General features: G+C 33.2%; 2 protein-coding genes across 3 annotated transcripts; one reads left to right on the top strand and one right to left on the bottom strand.

The window, feature by feature from the left end:
* LOC145584983 (peptidase uncH-like) lies at positions 1-22142 on the top strand. 2 transcript variants are annotated; one of them, XM_081641756.1, is made up of 18 exons: positions 1-376; positions 3082-3269; positions 3927-4031; positions 4207-4278; positions 4387-4534; positions 7319-7401; positions 10541-10596; positions 12714-12850; positions 13073-13163; positions 13264-13329; positions 13480-13702; positions 17654-17740; positions 17971-18056; positions 18145-18267; positions 19297-19366; positions 19490-19581; positions 21458-21562; positions 21662-22142. In XM_081641756.1, exons 1-18 carry the CDS (start codon positions 54-56, stop codon positions 21773-21775), a joined length of 2169 nt encoding a protein of 722 aa, XP_081497882.1. In that variant the 5' UTR covers positions 1-53; the 3' UTR covers positions 21776-22142. The 2 variants fall into 2 exon arrangements, with proteins under 2 accessions (XP_081497882.1, XP_081497881.1); XM_081641755.1 differs by having other exon boundaries at positions 2-376; positions 17639-17740.
* Positions 22143-22464: 322 nt separating this feature from the next.
* LOC145583952 (uncharacterized) lies at positions 22465-23436 on the bottom strand. Its single transcript, XM_081640897.1, has one exon. The coding sequence runs from the start codon at positions 23434-23436 to the stop codon at positions 22465-22467; it is 972 nt and encodes a 323-aa protein (XP_081497023.1).
* Positions 23437-26615: the final 3179 nt, after the last annotated feature.

Here is a 26615-nt window from a genome sequence, read left to right as displayed (position 1 = left end):
AAACACAAGTCAACACTGAAAAAACCAGTCTCCAGCAGTCCAGTGCAAATGTTATGGCTTTATCAACAGTAGTAGCCACTGGTCTAACTAACTCCCTTCTCTATTCATCTCGTCTCAGCCATTCTCTTCCTTCACTCACTCTCTTCAACTTCGCTCGCACTCCTCTCACTCGTCAACGCCGTGTCACCCCTCTGTTTTCCACCACCTCTCGCCGAAGCTTGATAACAATGGCGGCGAAGAATACGACGCCTTACGGCTCTTGGAAATCGCCGATCACCGCCGATGTTATTGCCGGCGGTGAGAAGGGTCTCGGTGGAGTCGCCGTTGACGGTCATGGCCGCCTTATTTTGCTTGAATCTCGTCCTACTGAAGGAGGGTAATTCCTCTTGTCTTCTATAATAATTTAATCTGGTTTACATTTTTTTTTTCTTTTTTTTTTTTTTTTTTTTTATGCAAGCATTTTTTTTATGTTAATTGTTGATTTTAATGCTTAACCCTAAATTTTGGTGTGTTTAGGATTAGTGAGAGAGATATTGATGTTATTTTACATGATCATGTAGCTCTATTACTTGGAATTCGTGAATTGATAATCTATGAAGTTTACAATGTTATGGAATTGATTCAAAGGAATGAAATCAGTAGAACAAGGAGTTTAGTTATACTTACTTAATCTGACCCGATTTAGAACAGTTTTGGTTGATTGTGTAACCTCTAATGTATTGCCTTTATTTTTAATTAGATTCAAATTGGCCATACTTATGAAATTATTCTTCATAGATGAAGTCGAAGCTCGTCACTTTCTTTTCTCATCATAGCTTATGACTTCTGTAGTGTAGCTAGTGAACTCGGAATGATTTTAGCTCCATGTGATGTTAATGGGACACCAATGTGTCTATGATGGATTACACAGTTACACTCTATTGTAGCTTTATTTGTTGCTTGTTGGTTGAGGTGCTTGAGTTGCGTTGAGATAAATCGATGTCCTATGGATTATACTCCCTTCTAAAACTCAACTAGCAATGATTAAAGGTTGTGGAAATTTCTTCAATTTCGACCCCCTAGAATGTTTTGTAGAAAATTATTCTTTTGCTAAGCTCTTGAATGATTATTTGCTGCTGCATTTCCATCCTTCTACTCAAGGCTCGTTAGGATGTCAATCAGTTCTTTCAGCATTTTGGTCACTAGAAGTGGGGTGGAGAGTGAGCTAAGGGGGGCAAGTGTATTGTAAAATGCGAGATCCATTTCCAACTTTGAGGGCCTAACATATTGCTACATAAGCTTCTGCTTAGTTCTGTTTGCCAAATTGCAACTCCCTAGCAATACTTTTTGGGCAACGTGTTCATAGCTGTTGCATTCACATTAATCAGAATATCTGCTCGAGTAATTGAACAAAATTCATCAGCAAATGACCTTAATATGATTTATCTTTGATTCCAAATAGGAAGATGTAATAGACTAACATTAAGAAGGGTAATTTGGGAAGTTTAGTACTTTTAGGTTAGTAGTCCTTATTCCTAAGCCTTAGTATAAATAAGGGATAGTATATATGCATTAGCTATCATGTGAATTGTGAGAAAAAAATGTTGAGAGTAGTAACCTCAAGTTACTAGGAGAGTGATAACCTAAAGTTATCAAGAGCGTAATAGCCTTAAGCTATTAATCTATCCTTTTGTATCCAAATTTCGGCCATTATTTATCAAAGTATCAAGCTTTTATCTCTTAATTAGTCTTTAAATCAGAAAATACTAAGTCAGTCCACTACAATAAAAGCCTTAAGCTGTTAATCTATCCTTTTGTATCCAAATTTCGGCCATTATTAATCAAAGTATCAAGCTTTGATCTCTTAATTAGTCTTTTAATCAGAAAATACTAAGTCAGTCCACTACAGAAGAATAAGTTTTATTTAAATAGGATGAGTTATCAGCTATGTAAGCTCAGCATTACACTTACACACAGTCCCTTCACCAAAGCTCTGCACCTTCACTGTAGCCTGTTTCTTATCTCCTATACATGTAACATGTTGATGCTTAGATTAGCCCTTCAGTTGCTATCTGACATGTGCTTTTCACATTGTTTTCCAAATGTAATTTTAAGGTATTGAAAGATGGTTATATAATGGAACGGAAATATGGGGAGTTTAAGACCTTGTTCACTTCACCTTAAAAAAATAATGTTCAGTAAAAATAATTTCACTTCAGCAATAATTTTAGTTTAGTAAAAATAAGTTCAGTCAGCAAAAATAATTTCAGTTCAGTAAAAACCTGGTAACTTTAAAGAAGAAATATAACATAGAATCAGTAAAAATAATTTCAGTTTAGCAAAAATAATTTTAGTTTAGTAAAAATAATTTCAATTTAGTAAAAATAATTCAAGTTCAGCAAAAATAATTTCAGTTAAGTAAAAATAATTTCAGTTCATAAAAAATAAGGTGAAGTGAACGGGGCCAAGGGTATTTTATGTGATAAAGGTAAAAAAAAAAAGGTGTATTATGGTAAAATTACGTAAAAAAAAAAAAGGCTTATTGGAAATAGGCATAACATTTTAGGACATCAAGAAAAGAATACACGCACTGTACTATGGGACGGAAGTTAGTAATTTAAATGTTGAAGAGTATCTCTTTTGCATCTTGAAATCTGTAGCATTGAAATTATGGTTTTAAGGGTTGCCGTTGACAAAAAGGACTTTATACTCCATCGGTCCACAAATAATCTTCTTTTTAGGTTTGGACTAGCAGATTAAGGAATTTGAAACGGCGGAGTTAGAATATGAGAGAAAGAAAGGTAGTGGAGGGGCCCACATCACATGGGTTGAGTGTAACAATTAATCCAATTTATGTAACATGAAGATTTTTTGTGGACATTCTAAAAAGGAATAGGAAGATCATTTCTAGACAGAGGGATTACTTGCTATCTATTTATGCAAATGAGAAAGAATATTATTCCATGTTTCTTTGTCAAACGGTTTTCCTTTATTGCTTAAATAATAATGCCTTACATGTCCCTATTAGATTTCGTTTAGTGGCATCACTGGCATGTATGGCAATTTTTCAATCTTTGATAATAATTTGAATTTTGGTGTTAGACGAGGTGTCCTCATTAGAGAAGCTGATAGTGACGAAATGGCGCCAGTTGACATCACTCCCAAAGAGTTTTCTGTTCGCTCGCGTGCTCAGGAATATGGAGGTGGTGCCTTTGCAGTTTCTGGAAGTAAAGTAGTATTCTCAAATAATAAGGATCAAAGACTCTATCTGCAGTCAATTGCTCCTGGAGGTAACCTGCTTATATAGTTATGTGAACATCTTTTAATTTGATTTTGTTTTTTTTTTTTTTTTTTTTTTTTTATTTTTTTTTATTTCCCATGTGTTGAGGTTATTATAACTTATAACGAGTAAGACGGAAAGTCGGAAATAGTTATTGGCCAACAATATGCCAACAATAACCTCAAGTTACTAGGAGAGTGATAACCTAAAGTTATCAAGAGAGTAATAGCCTTAAGCTATTAATTTATCCTTTTGTATCCAAATTTTGGCCATTATTAATCAAAGTATCAAGCTTTTATCTCTTAATTAGTCTTTAAATCAGAAAATACTAAGTCCACTACAATAATAGCCTTAAGCTATTAATCTATCCTTTTGTATCCAAATTTCGGCCATTATTAATCAAAGTATCAAGCTTTTATCTCTTAATTAGTCTTTAAATCAGAAAATACTAAGTTTGTCCACTACACTATAGGTGATAGTTTCTTTTGTATTCTTGTTATTCAAAATTATGTTATACTATGTCAACTAAATTGGTATCAGGCAATTAGAGGGGATGCCATTTCCTTTGTAGTATGAATTGTGGTTGGATGTAATGATGACTTTTGCTTGTGTTACTTTCTGATGGACTGGGATCTAGTAAGGTGATTGGTAGCATTTGCTTCTTTAGATTCTTCTCCGTCTCCGATTACTCCAGATTATGGTGGGCCAACAATATGCTATGCTGATGGAGTGTTTGACTCTCGTTTCCCTCGTTTTATCACTGTAATGGAAGGTATGTCATAATTTTTCTGTGCACAATGTTTGCTGTTTTTTTTTTTTTTTTTTTTTTTGTATATATTTTGTAGGTTTCTTTATTTCTTTTTATTTTTATAAGGGGTTGGGGGGGGGGGGTCTTTGATCATGTTGTACCCAAATGTATTAATTATTTTCCTTCCATATATTGCCAGATCAACGTCTAAGTCACTCAAATCCAGTCACCACAATTGCAGCAATTACCCTTGGAGATCATGACATTCAAGGTAAGAAAGGAAGGAACATGGTCCGCCTTTTCAGTCATTCAATATTTTAAAATAACTCAAGAACCATGTTGGATATTGACTATCATTCTACTGGGTTGTCATTTTCAGAACCTAAAATATTAGTTAGTGGGAATGATTTCTATGCTTTCCCACGTGTGGATTCCAAGGGGGAGCGAATAGCTTGGATTGAGTGGGGCCATCCCAACATGCCGTGGGACAGATCAGAGCTTTGGGTTGGCTACATATCTGAAAATGGGTGAGTAAGATGCCACTTTGTTACCTCTTTTTCAGTTGCACATACTCAAGCTTGTTATTTGCACATTAATTGTAAATGACTGTTACTCAGAAACATGAAATTACTTGTTAATTTTGATAGACATCGACGTTTATGAACATTTGTGCAATTATGGTCAAAATATTTTTATATTATTCCGGATAATGATGTCTACATGGAGTGGCGGATCAAGTATTTTGTGGACGGTGGGTTACAAACTTACAACTAATGGTGAGATATCCATAAATTCAAAATCGACAAGATATTGTCCTGTAAAATTTCCTGCTGACGACAACATATTCCCTTAATATTGTTGGTTGATATAAAAATAACTTGAAACTTATAACAATGTCATAACAATGTCTTTATCTTGTTATTGGGTACATCTAGCTAGCTAATGTGCTTTTAACTAAAGCTTATTAGTTTTTCTCATTTGATGAAAATTAAACGAGGAGAAAAAAACATCCTGAGTCGATACGGTAAAAATTTGTATACATATGACGATTATTATTAGTGTAACTTTAAATTTATTAACATGTGGATAGATAAAAACTTAGCGAATAAGACAATTTGATTGGTTACATATAATTAAATGTAATATGTTCATAAAAAATCTAAATTTTACTCATGAGTAATAATTTTCTTTAATGTTTAAGATCAATTGTTTTTTTTTTTAATTTTTTTTTAAATTTTTTTTTGAAGGTTTCCTAACATTAAAAAAATTATTTGAAACTAGGAAGATTGAGTTTCAATCGACAAAAATAGAATATAAAAAGGGAAAAAGCTCAGTTAAAAAAAAAAATAAAATAAAAATGAAGAGCTAACATTGAGAACAAGAATTAAACCCATGATCTAGGGAAGTTAAATGGAGACACAAACCACCAAACTACCTCTTCAATAGTCGTCCAGTAATGTGTACTCATATTTTTATACTAACTTTTTTTTTTTACCGTAGTTTATTTATTTATTATTTAAAAATGCTTGGTCATGTGCACCACCAAGCACAATAGTAGATCCGCCAATGTTAACAGCTTAGGGGAAATGGGACGGCTGGACGGGAGTTTGGGGGAGGAGGGGGTGGTATTACTTTAGAACTGGGAAGGGGGGTTTCAGAGTATGCTCTGATAAAAATCTTAAGCACTGCAAGAAGTTAGAAAATTGAGATCTTTCTTCCTTATGGAAGTTTTACCTCTAAAACTCTTAGTTGGCAAACTGTGGTCCACTCCGTTAATTTTTTAATTCTAATGTAAATTTATTAACCTGAATTTGGGCTCAATTGAGTAGTAAAGTACCTCATAGTTTTTGAAGTATGTAGCCCATGCCCCATGGCTGTGTGTTATTTATTTAATATTCATTTATCTGTTTCTTCTTACTTCTAAACATATAAAAGGCACTTTTGTTGTAAGTTAAACTATACAGGAGAAAACAAGAGGTTTGTTTACGGTTGGCCATACCGTTTAAGATAAAAAAAATATGGTTGACCATGATAGCAGTTATTCAAATTTGGTAACCGCAAGCGTACCATTAAGAAACGGTTGGTTATAGCTTAACTATTAACTCATAATAATTAATTTCTTTCTACACTACATTAGTTTCTTTTTTGGTATTTTCCACGACCGCTTCTTCTTCACTCCTGATTCAAGTGATTGGTTCTCCAATTTGTTACTCTCAGGCAACAAATTGTCATTAACAACACTCTCCATTAATAATAATCTGCAGGAACAAAGAAAACATATGATTACAACAAGCAAGTGCAAATATCATTCAATTAGGGCTAAATTAGAAGAAAAGCAAGACTAAGTGAATAGACTAGCGTGAAATTAGAAGCAACAAAAGACTGCTGGTTTTAATTAGCACAAAATTCTAAGACCAAGTGAGACAAAGAACACAACAATAATTTCATGAAAAAAGACTTAAGTGAGAGAGAGGGAAAACCCAAGAGAAAAACAGATTGAAGGAGAGCAGGCATACCTGAAGAACAACATCATTTTTCGATGGTGTAGCCTCACTGCTCCAGTGAAGAGATGAAGAGGATTGTGGCGAAGAGAAACAAAGAAAGAAAATAACGAAGAGGTTGGAGGCAGCTGAAGAGTGTTTGGGGAGTTGGGATCTTTATAGGGGAAAGGATAGTTGCATTAATTTAGTGAAAAAAAAAAAAATTCTATTTATTTTGTTGGTTAACCACTTACTCAATATAATAACCATGACTGTAATCGTTAACTGCTATCTTTATCAGTTTGGTTAACCGTAACCGTTAAAAAGTCAACATAGTCCATGTTGTGACTTTTGGATGCACTGGGTCACTGCCATACGCAGGTTTACATTTATGAGAAGGTTATACTGCTGATACATGAGCATAAACTTTGTATAGTGTACTCATGTCCTACTTGATCTATCCTTTCTAGGCTTGAGCTTGTGGCTCTATTGATAGAACTATCTGGTTGACAGTTAAGAATATAGGGATTAATGCATTAACAAATACGAAGTATTATTTAAATTGTCAATATTATGCTAATAAAGTAATGTAATGATGTAGTCTTTCACAAAAAAAAAAAAAAAAAAAATTCATTATCTCGTCTTTTTATTTTGTTGAGAAATATTGAATTAACGAATCACTACCGTATGCTTTTTTCATTTTCCATCATGTACAATTGTAGTTTTCTTACTTTAAAGTTTAAAATGTTCTATTCTTCATCTCAAAGCTACTTCTATAGCTATTGTGTCTTCATGGTTTCTTAAATTGCTTGTCCAATACTTTTTGTGTAGAGATGTCTACAAACGCATTTGTGTCGCTGGTGGGGATGACACCCTTGTTGAGTCTCCAACCGAGCCCAAGTGGACACCAGAAGGTACCATCAATGAATTTGTTTATCAAGATTTGCACTACCAAAATGCTAATTATTATTACTATGCTACTACAATAATTTTCGTAGCATGTGAATTGCAGTCTAGTAAGTGAATGTTACATTTCAAGTTTTCATTTTATTTGATCCAATATGCATTTAAGGCTGATAAGCTGCTTGCTGTAATCCTATATTTGTTTATTTATTTTCATTTATGATAAGCCATATGGCATCTAAAATGGAAATCAACCTAAAACAATACAAATTCAAGAAATGCTGCTCACTATGTTTCAAGTTAAATGCAACATTTTGACTGCATACTTGCTAATGCACATTTTTGTAACAAAAGATTTGCATAAATTTTTTCTTTTTCAGTGTCTACAGATTTTTTTAATTTATTTTCAATGTAAGATATTTTTAATTTCGTTACTTATATTTCCTGTACACATAGTGTGGTTTTATTGTTTAAATTTTTGATTTTTTCTCCAATATATGTACAAAATGTTTTTTTTTTATTTTTTTATTTTTATTTTTTTTATTTTTTTTTTAATGATTTTTGTGTTTAGTTATTTTTCAAAGCAAAGTGTTTAGAATTTTTTATGGTTCTTTTTTAAAAATCTGTGCAATTTTCAATTTTTTTTCAATGTTTTCAAAGTTAGATTTGTAGTTTTTAATTCACTTTATTTTTGTTTTATGTTTCCATTTTTTTAATAACGCTTTTTAATTTTAAAATTGATTTTAATATTTTTTCTTTACAAAGTTGTTTCAGAAATTTCTTTTTTAATCTTTTTTCTATGATTTAAAAAAATTAGAATCTCATCTAGATCTTTAAAAGATTTTTTTATATTCTATGTTTAAAGATTTGCTATTTGTTAATTATTTTCAATTTCCAATTTTTTCTATAGTTCAGTTTCGCTTTTTCGAATAAATAGGTTAATATTGTAATTTTTATATGGTTTTCCTTAAATTAAATTTATATGGTGTATCATTATGGTTATATTTTGAATTAGGTCCAGACTATTTTTATTGTTTTAATAATTTTTTAATTTACATTTTAAAATAGTTTTTAAAAATTAGTTTATGGTTTTAAAAATGTTATCGTGTCAAAAAAAAAAAAAAAAAAAATGTTATCGTGTTTTTTTTTAAAGATCTAATCCAAACCTTTATTTAAAAGTTAATAAATTCGGTGTTTGACTTCACTTTATTTTTTCAATTTTCTATGATTTTTTTTTTATTTTTTTTATTTTTTATTCTTAGTTTGATTTTTTTAAACATTATATTTTTCTAAATTTTATATTCTACACTACAACCAGATATTTGTATTTCATATAATTTTGTTTTTTTATAATTATTGTTGATTTTTAAGGAATTATTTTTCATAAATATATTCCTTGTTAAAATTTTCCTCTATTCTTATTTTTAATGGCAGACATAACTTGATCCTCCCATTAAAAAAAAAAATTACAAACAAATTTAATCCGTGCATCGCACCGGCGGAATACTAGTTTTTTTAAATAATATCGAATTATCAAATAGTAAATATAATGAAAATATGATTTGTAGAAAATATACATTGACATAGATCTAGAAACATCTTATGTTCTTACAGTATGTTTTTATAATGGTATAATGTGTTATATTATGTAACAATGTGTGTGTTTTTTCTTTCTTTTATTTTTTTGTATTTTTAATTTGTGTTTTTTGTAATTTTTTAATGTTATGTGCTTTTTTTCGTTTCTAATTGTCTATGTACATTTATTGATTACCAATGTTCTTTTATAATATGGAGTAATATTTGTGCTTTTATTGTAGTGCTATGTGCTTTTGTTCAGTTTGCATGTGGTATTATCATAAATAAGTACCAAAAGGTCCAAAACAATCCCGGTCGCATGTAGATTTACATGTAACCAAGTGTGTGTTGTAATTAATCCAGTTGAAAGTGAAAGCTACCAAAATTTGGTGGAATCTTAGTATATATATACCTTTTCTATTTATAGAGATAGCCAAACAGTACAAACAGATAACAGATCCTGCTGCATTGTCTGAAAAATCTTGTTTGTAATTGTGATGACTGATGAGGTAAATTCTTTGGGTGTGCTTTCACCTGTTGGTAAGCTGAGTGCCAAGGACCAAGCTGCTGTTGCAGATGATGCAGGGGTATTAAACTTGGTGATAGTGGTTAATATGGCCAAAGAAAGTGAAGTGGCTTTTTTTGTTGATGTAGCTTTGTGAGAGGCCATCCATCTAGACTTTTCACTACAAGACCACTAAAATTATTGCATTGCTTGGGACTAGGGAGCTCTACCTTCAGGCAGTTATGGCAAGTGGAATGTAGACCTCTTATTCAAAATATGATCTATGTGGCAGGTTGGGTTCAAGTCTAATGACCTACTTTTCTTCTTAATCAACAGAGGAGGAATGATGAGAGAGTGGAAATTAATCATGTCATACCTTCTAAAATATGACTTTCATTATTATTAGTGGGTATGCTGTTGAGGAGGGGTGGGAGTCATAATGGATTCTATCTAATGTGTCACAGTATATCCTTAGAGGGTTTGTTATTTGTTGTAGAGTTCTTATTATAATGGCATTATTTGGGAGTCATATATTGTTAGAATTCTGTATTTATTCATTTATTTATTTTAGAGTTCTTATTATAATGGCATTAGGAAACTATTGGGCTTCTTGAATTTTGAATTAGATCCAGAAATTCTCAATTGTTTTCTTAATCTAACTTGAACTATATTTAAAATATTTCATATAGCTTTATTATTTTATGATAGTTCAAATGCTAAAGCAAAGCTGATAATATTATTGTGAATCTTGTGATAGTTGTAATCCGTCTTTGATTTGTTGAAATGCATGAACTTCAGACTTTTCTTGTAGTGGTTTAAGCCAGCCAAACTCGTTTGGTTACTAGAGTTTGATTTTTCCTACATGTTTATTTTGGTAATTAATAGAACCACTAGATATTTTTTTATAATAAGTTGTGATCTGCCTTGGCTAGTCTAGCATTTGTATTTAGCTGTAGGCCTGTAGCCTAAAATTAAGTCACTCTTCACTTGCACTGGACAAAAGTCTATATGTTAGAAAACTTTCAAGTTTTTAAATTCTAAATGTTGATACTGTATATTTGTTTGCACAGGTGATCTACTTTTCATCACTGACAGGAAAAATGGATTTTGGAATCTCTATAAGTGGGTAAGGCTTTTAGATTTTAATCCAGATGCGTAACCGGTATAAGCTGAGTAGCTTGTTTAGTTGTTATAATATCTCTAGATTCCCTTCTTGTGCTTACTGGAGACTAGATTTGTTCGATGTGACATTAGGGTCACTGAAAAAGATGAAACCACTATGACAGTATTGCCACAAGGCCCACAATGCAACATACTTCTCTTGGCACACTGTAGATCACCCTTTTGGTTTGGGTGGTCCTTTAACAGCAAAAAAAATCGAAATAAATTATGAGGGAGAAAGTTATGAGTGAATCTCAGCAGTTTATTGGCTTTGATTGTGAGGTAGAATGTGTCACTTTTAATGAGTAAAGGGTATCAATTTGAGGGACCCTAGGCGATCTTGCCCATGTTTAGCTATTAAATAGAAATGTGAAATTCGGCACTTATTTCTTGTCAATGAGTTTTGCCAGTTAATTAGGATTCCCTAGTTGCAACTTCTAGGTAGCTGGGTTGGTAAAGGCCGCCCTTTTTGGTCTAACTTAGTTGAACTAACCTTGATACATTCTCAGGGAGAGTAGACATAACTAATGCTTTTTGTGCTTTAGTAGGTTCACCTTGTTTCTGGACTACTACTGACTTGAAAGACGCCATGAGGTGCCTAGAATCTTTTTGGGCACAAGTGACTTATTTCTTCTCTGGCATAGTTGTATTTGACTTGTAGTTAGGCACCATTTGATATGGTCATGCCACATGGATGATTGGGATCCTAGCTAAGATCATATCTTGAGTGGGCCATTAAACATTTTTTGTAATACAGAATAATATAGAATATAAAAGAGTAGGAGAGAGCTAAGAAATTAAAATCAAGACCTTATAACTTTTGTCCTGTCCACTTGCAGGAAAATATTTGATGGCTCATCGTTGGAGAACTAAGAGACTTGATATTTGAATGATGAGTGTGGCAAAAATAGCTAAAAATTGATGTTCATTAAACATTAACTGTCAGTGTGGATTCTGCAACAAAATAAAATGATATTCGTTTAGGTGAAACTAGTATTAGGAGTCATTGACTGTATGTTTGGTGAGTTAAGTGTACTTAGGCTGGTAACAACTAACTAGTGCCTTTGACAAAACCAGGCATGGTAGGATTAGGTGACAATGATGTACAAGCTCACTTCTTGTGGTTCTTGCTTTCTCATGATGTAGAGGCATGGTGGTATTAGTTGAATTTAATGTACAAATTGAAATTGAGAAACTAGAGATAAAGGAACAGTCTATACATGTCAAACATGTGTTATTTTACATTTGATTGAGAAGTTCTTATAGTTCGGTTAAATCTAAGGTGTTTATAATTACTTTTCTCCTATTTGTATTGTTAAATACAAGAAAAGTGAAATCAAGCATTTAATTAATGGACACTTTTTTACCACAAATCTCCTTCACATTCTCACAAATAAGTCAGTTCCTTAAGTTAAAAATTTAATACTAACTGGGGAGGTATAAAGTGTGTTATTGACAATGCAAGGAGGATGAAAGGAGGATAATTAATTGTGATGTCACTTTATTATTATTTCCCGTCAATAAAGTAGAATAACTATTTCGGTACCTAGTAAGAGTGTAAAAAAAAACATGTTTCCTTTATTTATAGGTCCTTATAACTATTTATGTTTGTTGAGGCTGAACTTCAACTTCAACCATATTCAATTAGTTTGATTTGCTGATGTATGGAAGCTGATGCTTTTGGCAATCTGGTACTAAATCAGCAATTTTCTAGTTCAAAGCCTCATTATGTCAAGAATTTCAGTTGGAGTGGTACTTGATTTTCTTGACTATACATGTATAGCTGGAAGATGGAATCTGCACAATGCAATGTGTTTGAAGTGATACTGTTTAGTTAATTAATTCAATATTACTTAATCGGAAGATTGAAATGTTTGATATCCGCATAATCCAACAAAATAAAGAACGGAATGGAGCATTATTTCTCTCTCAAGGAGCTTATATTCATCTGTTATGTGGATATATATATATATATATTGAATTGTAGTTCATATCATGGATAAATATTAATTATTGTGCGCCACTTTTCATTTGTAGCAGCTGGTATTGATAGTTGTTAATGTGTGTACATTTTGATGACAGATTGAATCAAAAAATGAGGTTATTGCTCTTTGCACCATGGAAGCTGAGTTTGCAAGGCCTTTGTGGGTTTTTGGCATGAACTCTTATGAAGTTGTAAACAGTCATGATCGAACGAACTTAATTGCTTGTAGTTATAGGTATGTTTCTAATGTTGGTGCGGACTCTATCCTCTATAACAGCATTGTTCTGTTGGAAATTTAGAGTATACTGTCTCGCAACAAATGTAAACTCTTTAGACCTTGTAACTTTGTTTGATTGTTGGGTCTCACTTTTTACAGAGAATTGTATGATTGTCTTTGGGTTTGTCTATCTTGTCGTATTGAAAAATAATGCGTTTAGTTCTTGGTATTGTGTTGCAGGTTGAAAGGTAGATCATATATTGTAGTCCTTGACGATGCTCAGAGCTCTTTGTCTCTTCTTGACATTCCTTTCACAGATATAAGCAATATTGTAATACCCCATTCTTCTACTTATTCTTTTTTGATGATTGAGAAGCTCCATCTTGAGCAGTTGTGTGATAGTTTATAAAATTTGCCTCTTTCTTATGCAGACATTAGGTCCCAATTGCTTGTATATTGAGGGAGGATCTGCTTCGCTTCCACTATCAGTGGCTAAGGTGCACTAACTATCTTTTGAGCATTTCTTATGATCTTCCCACCTTTTTCTCTGTATTACAAGAGTGCTGCTATGTTGGGTTACTTGGATTACTGATGGATCCTGTTTGTTTATTTACCGTGTTTGCTTGTTTCTTTTTTTGTGTGAGTAGGTGTCCTTGGATGATCAGAAACGAAAAGCAGTAGATTTTAGCATTATGTGGTCCTCATCACCAGAAAGTTCGAAATATGACTCATATTTTAGCTTACCAGAGTTGATTGAATTCCCTACTGGGATAACGGGACAAACTGCTTATGCATACTTCTATCCCCCAACAAACCCTGCACATCAAGCTGTAGGTGGGGAAAAACCTCCACTTTTGTTGAAAAGTCATGGTATGTGTAATTTTCTTTGCATTTACCATATGAAATACACTGAAGTATGCAATGTGCTTATACACTATTATCAATTGTGGCATTCTCTTTTTTCCCTGTATAAATTAATCAATGATGTTCAGACTTAGGGTAAATATGCCGAACAAGGGTGTTGACTTAAGAACTTAAAAAATATTCTTCTTTTAAAGATTATGGACACATGTGTCTTAATATAAGATATAGTCTGGTAGAAGGATACTTTCTTCTGTTTCATATGTATTATTATTGGGAAAGTATCTATTTCTATAGATTTTGGCCAAATAATATATATATATATATATATATATATATATATATAATTGAGCTAATTTATAGAGTTGGAGCTTAGGTTTTGGCTAGCAAGTTCATAATTCAATTTTGTTTCTAATGATGATCTGCTTGAGCTATGTACAACCCAAGACGTAGTTTCTTATGGGAGAAATCAGTATAGGCAAGAATATGATGCTTAGGTCTGACGTTAGTATGGAAAGCTTATGTAAACTCTATCTTAAGTACATCTGACCTCTCAGGGATAGCATTGCAATTCTAAGAATAAGAATACCAGGTTCTTATTGCAGTACCGTTAGATAGATTTGGCATCTGAAAGTCTAAATCATGTGCTCTAGTTGAAGAGCTTCCACCAGCCTTTGGTAGCTAGAATTGTCTGAAAGCTCTACTTAGGTCTTGTTAGATTCACCATACTGAACATAAATTACTGATTGTAACCGATTTTCTTACTGATTGAAACTGATGTCTACTGGTTACTGCTTGTAACACTGATTGTTACTTATTCACTAATGTTACATGGGTTTGCTGCATTTACTGAATTAAATGATTTTCTGATTACACAATGTACACTGATTTTTACTGGTTTAAACTATTCAAATGTTTTAAATTGAAGTGAACATGGCCTCAGAACGATCATATTCTTTCCACATTTAATAAAATCAATTACACACTTTTTTTTTTTTTTACTAATGCTGCACTTCAAAAAAGGCCATTTGTTTTTAAACGCACACTTCCTTACCCCACTCATATAGTCATATCTCACATCCCTTAAAAATAAACTTGGTACCCACTATCTATTTTTTTTTTTTTTTTAATTTTTTTTTATTCCCCAACAAATCCTACATACATAATATTATAACATATTCAACTCAACCATCTAAACTTTCGCGCGGGTCAAATTGTTGCTTTTAAATAAAAAAAAAAAAAACAAAAACAGAGTATATGACTAGTTTTTGGAAAGCATATCAAGTCTACTTTATTCTTTAAGGAGAATTGTATTATTGTGGCTGTTGTGATGGTTGTGCGTTGTGGAAGCTTACTTTATAGCAGTGCGACATATAAGGTTACGGTTGACATTATGATTGTTATTTGCTGCATTTTTCTCAGCCTGTATGTATACTCATAAGTGTTTTATCAAGCTATCAACTGTTTTGGTATTATATAATGGGTTGTTTAAATATCAGGAGAATTACACATTGACCGATGTTTCATGACCTGGCCCAAGATCTTATTCAAAATTGGGTCTCGTAACCTTGGGTAACGAATATAATATAACAATTGTATAGAATTGAGGAACTTTTTAGTCTCCATGTACAGTTTGTAAAAAGGCGCACCTAAGGTGCAAGGCGTTACGAGTCATGCGCATTTGTGTTCTAGGTGTGGCAATTTTGATGAGGCGCGGCTAAGGCACACAAAAGCGTGTCCAAGCACACCCCTGAGGCGCACAACAAGGTTTTCAGAAATTTTTATATTGTCTATTATATGCACCTCATGCAGAGAACTATGAAACGCCTAGGTGCGCGTTGAGCCTTTTTATGCAGTGGTCTCGTTAAAGCGACACACTAAGGCTCAAATTAAGCTAGGACCTTATTCCAAGGCTTTTTTTATAGAAGCCTTTTTCAATGCCAACTCATCCATTTTTTTTATTGATATTAGATGTCTTCTCTTCTTTACCCATTTTCATATTTTAAATATTTCCTTGATGTGTTCTCCTCACCTTATTACTCCCTCCATGTTTAAATAAATGAAACATTTTGATTTTCACGGAGTTTTAGGAAGGTTAGTTGAATGTATTAAAGTAATAGGTCGTGGTGTATAAGTTTGAGGAGAGAGAAAAAAGTAAGGGGTTTTGTGGGGACAATTAGTTAGTAGAATATTATTAAAAAGTCAAGAGAATATTATTAAAAAATAGAGAGAAGTTACCGAAAATGGAAATGTTTCATTTATTTAAACACGGCCGCATTAGGAAAATGTTTCATTTTTTCAACCACAGAGGGAGTAAGTCTTGCAATCTTGACGATTTTCATCAAGGTTGGGTGGATATTTGGAACCTTGACATTACTCCTAAAGTAAAGCATTTTTTGTGGAGAATTTGCACCAAATCTCTTTCCACTCGCGTGCTCCTGCATAGTTGACATATGCTCGATACTGGGCTTTGTCACTGGTGTACTTCTGAGCCCGAGAGTCCGAGACTGCTGCTCATGCATTATTCTTGCCCGGCTGTGAGAGATCTATGGAGGGAATGTGATTGTGATGAGCTTGTGTGTGATGACCCTCAAGCTGACCTGATGATTTGGCTGGCGAGTTGGAGTTCAAAAAATAAGAAAAAAAATGCTTGAGGGGGGCTGCTTTGCTTTGGTTTTATTTGGAGTAGGAGAAACGATAAACTTTTTAACAACAAAGAAATCCCTAACTTGGTGGTGTGTGATAGAGTTGCAAGGCTTGTGGAAGACTGATAAATATGCATAAAAGAGTTTACAGCATACCTGTCAAGAAGCGATCCAAAATTCCTAAGGTGTGGCGTCCTCCTCCCTCTGATTTTGTGTAAGTGAACTGTGATGCTTGTCTCAAGGTGAAAGGTTGGGTAGGCGTGGGTGCGGTTATGCGTGGTAGTAATGGGGACGTGCTGTATGCAGGGACAAGAAGGTCGAGGGGCTGCTGGCCTCCTGAAATAGCTGAATGCAAAGCTATTTTTTTTGGGGTGAAGTTAGCTCGTAGATACGGCTTCAAGAAGGGGGTTGTTGAATCCGATTGCCAAGTTTTCATCTCCCGTCTCTCTAATTTAGCTACTTATATATCTTATCTTGACTCTATTCTAGAAAACACACGGAGGGAGTAATTTATTATCACTTGTTTCACTATAATAGATGTGCTCTCCTCGCCTTATAATCACATCATGTCCCTTTTTGTCTTTATAAATTTTCACCATAAAAACCAGGGTAAATCAAGTATCATTCTCAATCAAACCATGTAGGAAGTAGGGTTGTCAATTTGTTCAATCTTCCTTGGACGAGTCCTCTGGCTTCTAAACCTGTTGGACTCTCATCTAAATCAAGTTCATTATCTTCAGAAGTGAGAGTCCTAAGTCTATTTTAGTTTATGTGAGATTGGAGATTGGATTATGAATTGTGGGTTGTGATCTATAATATTTGCCTTCTCAGGGAAAACAAAGAAATGGAATGTTTGTGTGCATCATTAATTATTTCACCCCCATCTCCTTTGATGTTCAGTCAGATCCCTCAGATGTTTTTTTACCTGAAACATATTTTAGTTTCTTGTGCTTTTTAGAGGCATTTTGTTGGTGTTATTAGTCATTTAGGAATTTCAATTTGTGATAAGTTCCTGAAATAGTGTATGTGTCCTACAGGTGTTTCCGGCAATTATATTGTATGGCATGGTTTCCTGTTTGGTGCAATTTTCTTTGTATTGTTTCTTTTAGCAAGTATCCTAACAAACAGAAGAATGTTAAGGAACAGATGGCTTTTCTTGGTTACACATTGAATTACTTTCTGGTTTAAAAAAAAGAGGGGGGGGGGTGAAATCAAATCAATTTTGGGAATAATAGCCTATTTTATTGCTCCGTTTGGATGTCAGACTCTGATCAGTTCCATTATATCTAAACTTGTTTAGGAGGACCCACTGCAGAGACTTGTGGAGTCCTTAATCTTAGTATACAGTACTGGACCAGCCGTGGCTGGGCATTTGTGGATGTTAATTATGGTGGAAGTACAGGTTAGTTCTACCATTTCTCAATCTTTCCTTCATGAGAATGCCAGTTAAATTTTTATGCTTGCCCAAAAGAATTTATGGAGCCTTTCTTGTCAATTGTTGACCTTTTATAAAAATGCTCTTGGGACTTGGGACGTTGGGAGTGGTCACTATTGGTCTCTTACTCATGTATATTGTAAATTTGTAACTGAGGGTAACCATTTTGCAATTTGAAATCTTTCCTTTTTCTATAGGCTATGGAAGAGAATACCGAGAGCGGTTGTTGAATAACTGGGGCATTGTTGATGTTAATGATTGTTGCAGTTGTGCTAAATTTCTGGCAAGCTCTATCCTTAGTTCTTTCAGTCGTTGCTACCTGTTGTTCTCCAACGAGCTTTAAAATAAATTTTTTTTGTTTGATTTGGCAGGTGGACAATGGAAAGGTAGATGGTGATCGACTCTGTATAACTGGGGGTTCTGCTGGTGGATATACAACATTAGCTGCTCTTGCTTTTAAGGAGACTTTCAAAGCTGGGGCATCATTGTATGGTGTAAGTATGTCAATTCTGTGATAACAACAGGTGCTGATTGTTGACCAACTTTGGAAAAATTCAATATTTCTTTTGATTCACTGCTTGCTTATTCAATGTGGAAGTGATTTTAGTTTTAGTTTGACTTTCAAAAAGATATCTTGGATAATATTTTGGATGTTTTTATTGTATCTTATGTACTAAATTAGTGATATGAGAATATGATGCTTGACTCTGTTACTGAGAACACAGATTAAACAATTGAGTATTTTATTAATGCTCCTTAAGAACAGTAATCAATCCTCTAAAGTCCACAATGAATTTCAGAGTGGTTCAGTCCTAAATTTACTAAGGCTAAAGGAGTATATGTTGGCAACCTCGTAAACAAATTTGGGTTCTTTGTTGTAAGGACTGATATCATTCATCCTTAATTCGTGCAAAAACTGTGATACAATGCCTGTAATGAACTGAAGAAAATAACCCTAACTCACCTAGGAGTAAAAAATAGAACAAAAGCTGAAAATATTTCTAAGTGCCATGCTCTCAGCCACACGTAACATAAATAGTTATGACCAAGAATAAAATCATTGTACAGTTTGAAAGCTGAAAGCTAGCAAGCTCCAATGTCACTTGAAAAACTCCAAATTCATTAAAAATAAATTAATAAATAAAAAGAGCACTGATTTTGGACTGCATAGTTTAAGTATTAAATATAATAGCAGTAAGCGCTTGTTACTTCTTTGACATCATAACATGTTTACAATGGTATATATACCATGATTTCGGAGTTGAACACTTGTACATGACTAACATGAGTATGCCTTTATTTCGATGTTTTGGCAAATCAGCTTATTTGTTTTCTAAGATTAATAAGATTAAGATGCTTGTATGGTTGAAATTATTATTTTTTATTTTTTTTTTTATTTTTTTTACTGTCAAATGAAAATTGAAACAATAAAGCCTCTCTCCTCATCCCTATTCATCCCAAAACATAATTGATGTCTTTCTTTGGCTCACTAACCTGTTTTACATGCCTCGGTTGATGAACAGGTAGCTGACTTAAACTTACTCAGAGCTGAAACACACAAATTTGAATCACGTTATATTGACAATCTTGTTGGTAATTATTCTGTTCCACCTGAAATAGAAAGTTTCAAAGAGTTTGCTTTCCATATCATTGGTTTTTTGTTTATTTGTTTGATTTTAACTCAACTAATTTAGTGTAACCTTTATGCTGTTGTAGGGGATGAAAAAGCTTATCATGATAGATCACCCATTAACTTCGTTGATAAATTTTCTTGTCCGATTATACTTTTTCAGGGATTGGAGGATAAGGTATTTGTGATCTAATTTTCCTCTGCCAGTTACTAGGGGTGTGAATTGGGGCATTGGGCAGTCTGAAATGTATCAGTACAATTTTGAGTTCAGGTCGCAATTGGAAATTTTACTTACCAAATTAGTTCAACTTCAATATGAAATTGTATGACACAAAACACAAAAGTTTCCATCGACCATGAAACACTTGGGTGTACCATGCACACATTATGTCCACAGCGTTTTGCTCATTTGGAAATCCAAGTGAGTGAAAAATAGCCTGGGGTATTCAGGTGACTGTAATTGAAACTGCACATCCACACAACTCATCGCGTTAACTGCAGATTTTAATGTTGTTATACATGCACTCATTATTGAAATTGAATTGTCTTAAAACTTACATGGTATTATTTTAAGATTTAGGAATTAAAATACTACACATGTTTAGAGTCTTTTCATATCTTCATAAATTATCAGAGTAAAATACGGAATGTATGATTCTTTTCTTTTTTTATAATGTAAAATTTTTGGGAAAAAAAAAAATTACACTTACAACGATATAGTGGAATATGATGGTCATAGCTTGCAACTTAACACATTGGCGGATCTTGAAAATTTGGCTTATAGGTTTGAATTCATTGAAGTCTACTCTTTTTGAAAATGTAAGTATAGCTTATGGGTTCAGATTCATTAAGCCTAAGCTACTCTTTTTGATAAATAAAACTAAATTATTTTTTTGCAACAAAACAACAAAATATTCTTTTTTTACCCCAATTATAATTTAAAACTACTAATTTGGTTTTGATTATATAGTTCATCCGGTTAATACTTGCAACACACATTCAGGGTATTTAAGAGACTCACATGATTTAATACACTTAAATGGGGTTGAGAGATTGTTAGGAGTAAAATTAATTGGGCCATGAGCTTTAAGTGAGGATAATGGTACAACTTTTGCTGAAATAAATTACAATTATAGTACTTTGCAAGTATTGTGACTTTTCCATTTTAGAGAATTGTTGCAAGTATTAAAAAGGTATCTAGTAAATATATAGCAAATAGCATATATTTTATCTGATGATTAAAAAAATGAATAAAATAATGAAGCTATAAAGATATGTTGGCACTATCGTTATTAACACGTGTATTGGATAGGAATATTGGGTGTAAAGGGAGGGTAGGAAAGTGAGTGACAAAATTTCCTTATTTGGATAGGGCATAGGGCAAGGAAAGGGAAAGGAAATGGAGAAATCCATTTTCCTTCACATTTTAATAAACCGAATCCCTCCATTGTTGAGATTTTGAAGGAAAATAGGTCACTCTCACCCTCCCCTTGCCTCCCTTTCTCTTCACTCTTTTTCCTCCCCCTCCCCCTCCCGTCTTAATTGTTATCCTAACATAGTGTAAGAAAAATTGAAATGAGAATGAAAATAAACAAAAAATGTCTCTCATAGTGCTTGAACCCGCGACTTAAATCACACCATTGCACCCGGTGGTTGTTCCAGAAATCATTACAATCTTTTTTATTTTTATTTTTTTTAACTGCTGTTTTTCCCTGATAATTTTTTTTATTTTTTTTTACATTCCAGTATGGGTTATGGGTTCAGCTGAACCTATACTAGATTTGCCTCTGACATAACACCCCTTGAGGTGTTTTTATTTTTATTTTTTATTTTTTATGTTTCTAATTATCCAATTGAGACCTCAACTTTAAGTACTTTTTTCCTACTGGTTTTAATTTATTGTTGAAACTCAAGAAGGATGGGACTATGGGAGTGACTTTCTGGTTATTGAATTTATCTCTTGAAGTATGAGCTTGGCATTGCATATTTCATCTTTTTTAATAATAAAAAAAAAAAAAATTAAAATTGTACTATATATCATGAACACTTTTCAGGTTGTACCCCCTGATCAAGCTCGAGCAATCTACAAAGCATTGAAGGAGAAGGGCTTGCCTGTTGCCCTTGTTGAGTATGAAGGTGAACAACATGGGTTCCGAAAGGTAGATGATGGTGTTTCATTTTAAAAAAATTTTTGTTTTCATTTAAAATGTAACTATGCATACCCAAAAGGGAATTTTTATACTTTTAATAATGCACAGGCTGAAAACATCAAGTTCACCCTTGAGCAACAGATTGTCTTCTTTGCACGCACAATAGGAAACTTCAAAGTGGCTGATGATATTACTCCAATCAAGATTGATAACTTTGATTGATCAGCAATTGACACCCTATTATTGCACTTTGGGCCTATTTGACTCAATCATGGCTTATGCAGTGATCATGATGATCCCGTGATAACAACTATTGTTGATGTTTACTTGCGTATGTCACAGTTTATTGACACACATAGATGCATGAGTGTATGACTCCAAAAGGTTGGCTAGACAGGCGATATCTGTAAGGAGAAGTTTTCTTTCCTTTTCATTTGGGAGATGGAATTGTTATACTGGAAATGCCTCCCTTGCTAATTATGGTACTTTAGCGGATGTAATTGGATGATCATCTGAAGATTGCTTTCTGATTCTACAGTTTTTGTTCTGCTTCTGATGCTTGTTGCTGGGTATATATATTTTACCAACTTATATGCAATTAGAAGTATACGAAGTACTAGTATGTAGTACTCGTGTAACTTCACACTTGTAGAATAATCAGCGACATATGATGTCCTGCTTCTCTATTCCCAGGGACTCTATGAGTACATGACTATTAGAGCCTATGATGTGGGGAAATTTCTTTCAAAATTGCTAGCTAATGCTCTATATAGTTATCTGAGAATCTTCCCATTAATTCTTTCGAAATGATTTCAAGTTTCAGTATGGATTTTACAAAATTGGAGAGGTCTAATTAGCTGTACTTGGTGAACAGACTAGTTATCTTATCTTTCATTCTTAACTACGATGAGCTAAAGACCATAGCCATGTGCTAGTGCATGAACTGTTGGATTGATTGCCAAGCGACCTAAAATCCCTTGTTTGTATGGGAGGAATGACTTCTTCCTCATATCTTGTGAGATAGCCTTATTCACAGTATAGTGCAACTCGTGAGCTGATATCGGTTCTCTTCGAGCAGAAATTATACTCGAGGAGCCTTGTGCTGATGGTGATCCGGAGCTATTGATAACTTCATGTTTCCTATGCAGATATGAATATTTCTTCAAAAGATCTTTCTGTGATGCTCGTCCTTCTGATGAACTGCGAAACAGTAAGAGATCTTTTAACCTCCACTTTTTACTTCCTTTAGAAGAAGTGGACAATGTTAATGGATATGAAGTTGGCTTTGAAGTGGAGGCAATTTCTTCTGTATTCTGTTCTTGTTCCCATGGATACTTGGATTCCCGTGGTGGAGAGAGTGCTCTTATCGCTCTCCTTCCATTCCTAGAGTCGGATAAACTTGGAACTACTCTTTCTCTCGCTCGTTCTCTTCCTTTCTTTTTTGTTCTTGCTCCCTCATTGTCAACTGCAGTTTTATCATGTTCTGATTCTTTCTTTCGTTTTGGTGAAAACGCGCTCCAGAAACTCTTCTTTTGCTGTAATTTGGTTGAACGTGGAGATAAAAGAGGACTATGTATGGATTCTAGTTTGTGTCCTTCAAAAGGCAGAGGCTTTAAAAGGGATTTGGATTCTGTCGTTGTAGCAAATGGGAAATCAAATGATAAATCAGAGGTAGATGTATCACCTCTTGTGTAGCTACTAACCCCGGAAAATTGCTCAACTTCACGATAGATACCTATGGATCGAGTTGGACTTGTTGGCGCGCTGAAGTAGTAATCACCGAACCCCTTAGGAGTCGATGAAGAGCTTCCACAGGGAGATGCCCAGCCGCTGTTGAAATCAAACTCTATTGATGAAGATGATTGCATTTGTAAAAACTCCATTTTTCTTTGGTATAATTTGTAATAATATTTGTGCTTACGCCCTTAAAAATTGATATTATGACAATATACAATAAGATTGTATTTGTTGTGCTCTACCTAAGTTATCAGCATTATGCTTATATTTTCTTCACTTAATTTCTATTTATTGAAAAAAAGTTTGACTTTTAACAATAAAATTATATTGAAATTACGTTTACATAGTATTAGAAATAAAGGAGGAAGTTGGTTAATGTTGAATTGTAAGCGTAATGGGTGGCATCATCTTTAGCTTTACCCCCACGTTTTCTAGCTAAATATAATAAAGTCGTAGATTTACATTCTAGATGCATAACATCAATAGCATCATCTTTTGTCGCATTTTTTTCTTCAAAAAATTAACTTATGGTCCAATATTACGGTCTCAATAAATTATGGTACGTATTTAATGGAAACAAATGCACTCCATCTAGCACCCCTGTACTCGAGCTGCATGGCTATAACAAGCAAATCTTGATGTAGTAAAAATTTTAACTTCTCACAATTATGAAGTTATGAGATCAAATTTTATTGGTAGTTCTTTAAAAGTGGGCAATTTGGGGATTCCTATTTCCTCTCCCTATTCTTCGTTGGGACTCATGGAAACTTGGCCCCTACCAACTATTTAATAATTTTATGGGTGGCCGGAGTTGTTTATTAAGGGGTTACTTATTCAGGAGTTACTCAGTCGGTCACACGGTGTGGTCAACCACATATAAAAATTATTATAGTTCCAACTAGAGGTTAGGGTTGAACTTATGGTCTGATGGTTTCCCATATCATTTGGTCCAAGATTTGTCGTAATTGGAATTCAACTGTATAATAATCTTCTTCTTATGTCCGTAATTAGGACACATGCTGCCACCCATATCTTCACTAGAGTAGGATTTAATATAGTTAGAGGAGTGGAGGCTCAGATTGTATCTCGGCTCTACACTATTTTTTATAAGTTGTATGATTATATTGTTTTTCATTTATCATAAATTAAGGATATTGCTAACGAAAGCCCCTACGACGTTAGATAAGAATTTAAATACTTTCTAAAGTAATATTCATTTGGGTATGGAAAAATCACGTGTCGATCGATGTAATTAATGTTCATTTTAATTTACTATTTCTACTTTTACCCATCTTATCCAACGCCCGGACGTTAGTTAACTTTTACCTGATAATAATTGTTATATTAATAACACCCAAGCTGCATGTGAAGTCTTTGATCTGTTAGCATAATTAATGGAAATTCGATGATTGTTATAAATGACGGTTTCTTATTGGTGCCCATCTGTAATAAACTAATAACTTACACTTCTAGATAATAGATGACGACTTCTTCGTGTTTATTCATTATTTTGGTTGGTGTACTATGAGGTGTTTCTATTATTCTATTAATGCAATTTTTGACGAATTTTGTTCTATAAGTTGAATTTAATAACCTTACCGTCTAGACTCTAGAAGGCGTGTGACATCATAATTTATACTTCTGTTATTTTTAGTATTGCAACATTTACAAGTTTCACACCATTCACGTACTCCTTTACATTAACATACATTGATAGATAAAATAAACTTTTGTAAAATCTTACTTGTTAGTCGTTTCATCATAATACATACATTCATAAAATCGACTTTAATGATTACCATTACATAATTAAAGATTAAGTTTTATATGTCTCCTCGGACATCTAATTAATAAAATTGTAACAATACATATAAAGCGTAATAAATCCCTAGCCTCGTGTTGGAACGAGTTCCTTACGACTTTACGAGGGTAAATCATAAATATATTCTCTATTTGCGTCGGTCTCAAACTAACACCTCACATACTATCCAATGTGGATGTTATTTGTGGTAGAGGTTTTAGTTGAAACAAACCGCTAATACCGTTGTTGGTTTTATTATAACTAAAATATTACATACAGATGATTAAAGATTTGCTAGCATATGTGTCTAAGATAAATAAATCAAGTAATAAAATAAAGAGGAGGTAATTGAATATATTGATAGTCTAAGTTGGAAAAAAAAGAAGTCAAGTACCTAAATCCAACAAGCCCGCTACTTTTATATTTTTACGGGTTTGGATATCAATTGGTATTACATACACCATGGTGCACCAGGCCCAAATAACAGGCCCAATCCACCCAAAAACATGCCCAACACATACGAGTCCAATAACTATACAAATTTTTTTTAAGAAAAAATTGTTTCCTCTTCTCTCAACCGCCTTATCAATTTTTTTAGTTTGTTTAAAAAATTCTATTTCATTTCATAAATTCAAAATCTTTTCTCATTTACTCATTTTGATTTTCTCTCTCATCTCTCCATTTTCTCATCTCTAAAAACCTGCTTTACCGCCATGGATAAAAATAAATAACAGAAGAATACTCCTTCAAAAAGATGAACATTACATAAAAAATCTTTAAATTTTCTAATATAATTCAACAAATTACAAAATTCTTGAACATAATTGTTGTTTTAATTTTTTCTTTCAATTTAATTTTTGTAGAAAATCAAAACTATCTTCTCCTACTAATGAAGATGAAGAAGTGTTAGTAATTTATTGTTCAAAATCCCAATTTTATTTTAAATTGTTGATTTGTGGAATTGAATACTAAATTAAACCCTAAATTTTTTTTAATAGTTCAACTAGTTAAATGTTCAACATCAGAACACCAAAAAAGAAGAAGTTCAGATATACCTAAAGGATGTCCAATTGTTCATCAAAACATATTGGAAGAATTAGACAAAGAAATGTCAGAAAGTCCAATTAACAAGTATATTTATGTTCATATATTTTCTGTTTGATGTTCATATACGTTGTGCTTTATGTCCATATATTATGTGCTTTATGAAGTAATAATTTGTTTAGATATTCAATTAAGTACGTTCGTATGATGTAATAATTTGTTTAGATATTGTATATTTGCTCACTTTGTTGTTTGATTTTTAATTATCAGATCGACCAAGTAGTGAAAAACCACCAGAAACTTATGAACAACACACAATAACCACTGAATAGCCCACACAAACCACTGATTTGCCCCCACAAACCACTAATTAGCCCCCAGAAACATCTTATCTACCCCCACAAAACTCTGATCAGCCCCCAAAAAACACTAATCAACCCCCACAAAAGCATTGAACAGCCCCCATAGACATCTGAACTA

The sequence above is a fragment of the Chenopodium album genome, chromosome 16, assembly GCF_948465745.1.
Source record: "Chenopodium album chromosome 16, dcCheAlbu1.1, whole genome shotgun sequence".
NCBI lineage: Eukaryota > Viridiplantae > Streptophyta > Magnoliopsida > Caryophyllales > Amaranthaceae > Chenopodium > Chenopodium album.
The sequence above is the reverse complement of the archived record's forward strand: the minus strand, read 5'-3'. Positions and strand labels throughout refer to the sequence as shown.

What these genes read in the sequence shown, in the direction of transcription:
- LOC145584983 (XM_081641755.1), top strand. Translation starts at nt 54, where the DNA reads ATGGCTTTATCAACAGTAGTAGCCACTGGTCTAACTAACTCCCTTCTC. An exon ending in GCAGTCAATTGCTCCTGGAG is followed by an intron (nt 3,270 to 3,926) that starts GTAACCTGCTTA and finishes TTGCTTCTTTAG; the next exon opens with ATTCTTCTCCGTCTCCGATT. An exon ending in AACAACATGGGTTCCGAAAG is followed by an intron (nt 21,563 to 21,661) that starts GTAGATGATGGT and finishes AATAATGCACAG; the next exon opens with GCTGAAAACATCAAGTTCAC.
- LOC145583952 (XM_081640897.1), bottom strand. Translation starts at nt 23,436, where the DNA reads ATGGAGTTTTTACAAATGCAATCATCTTCATCAATAGAGTTTGATTTC.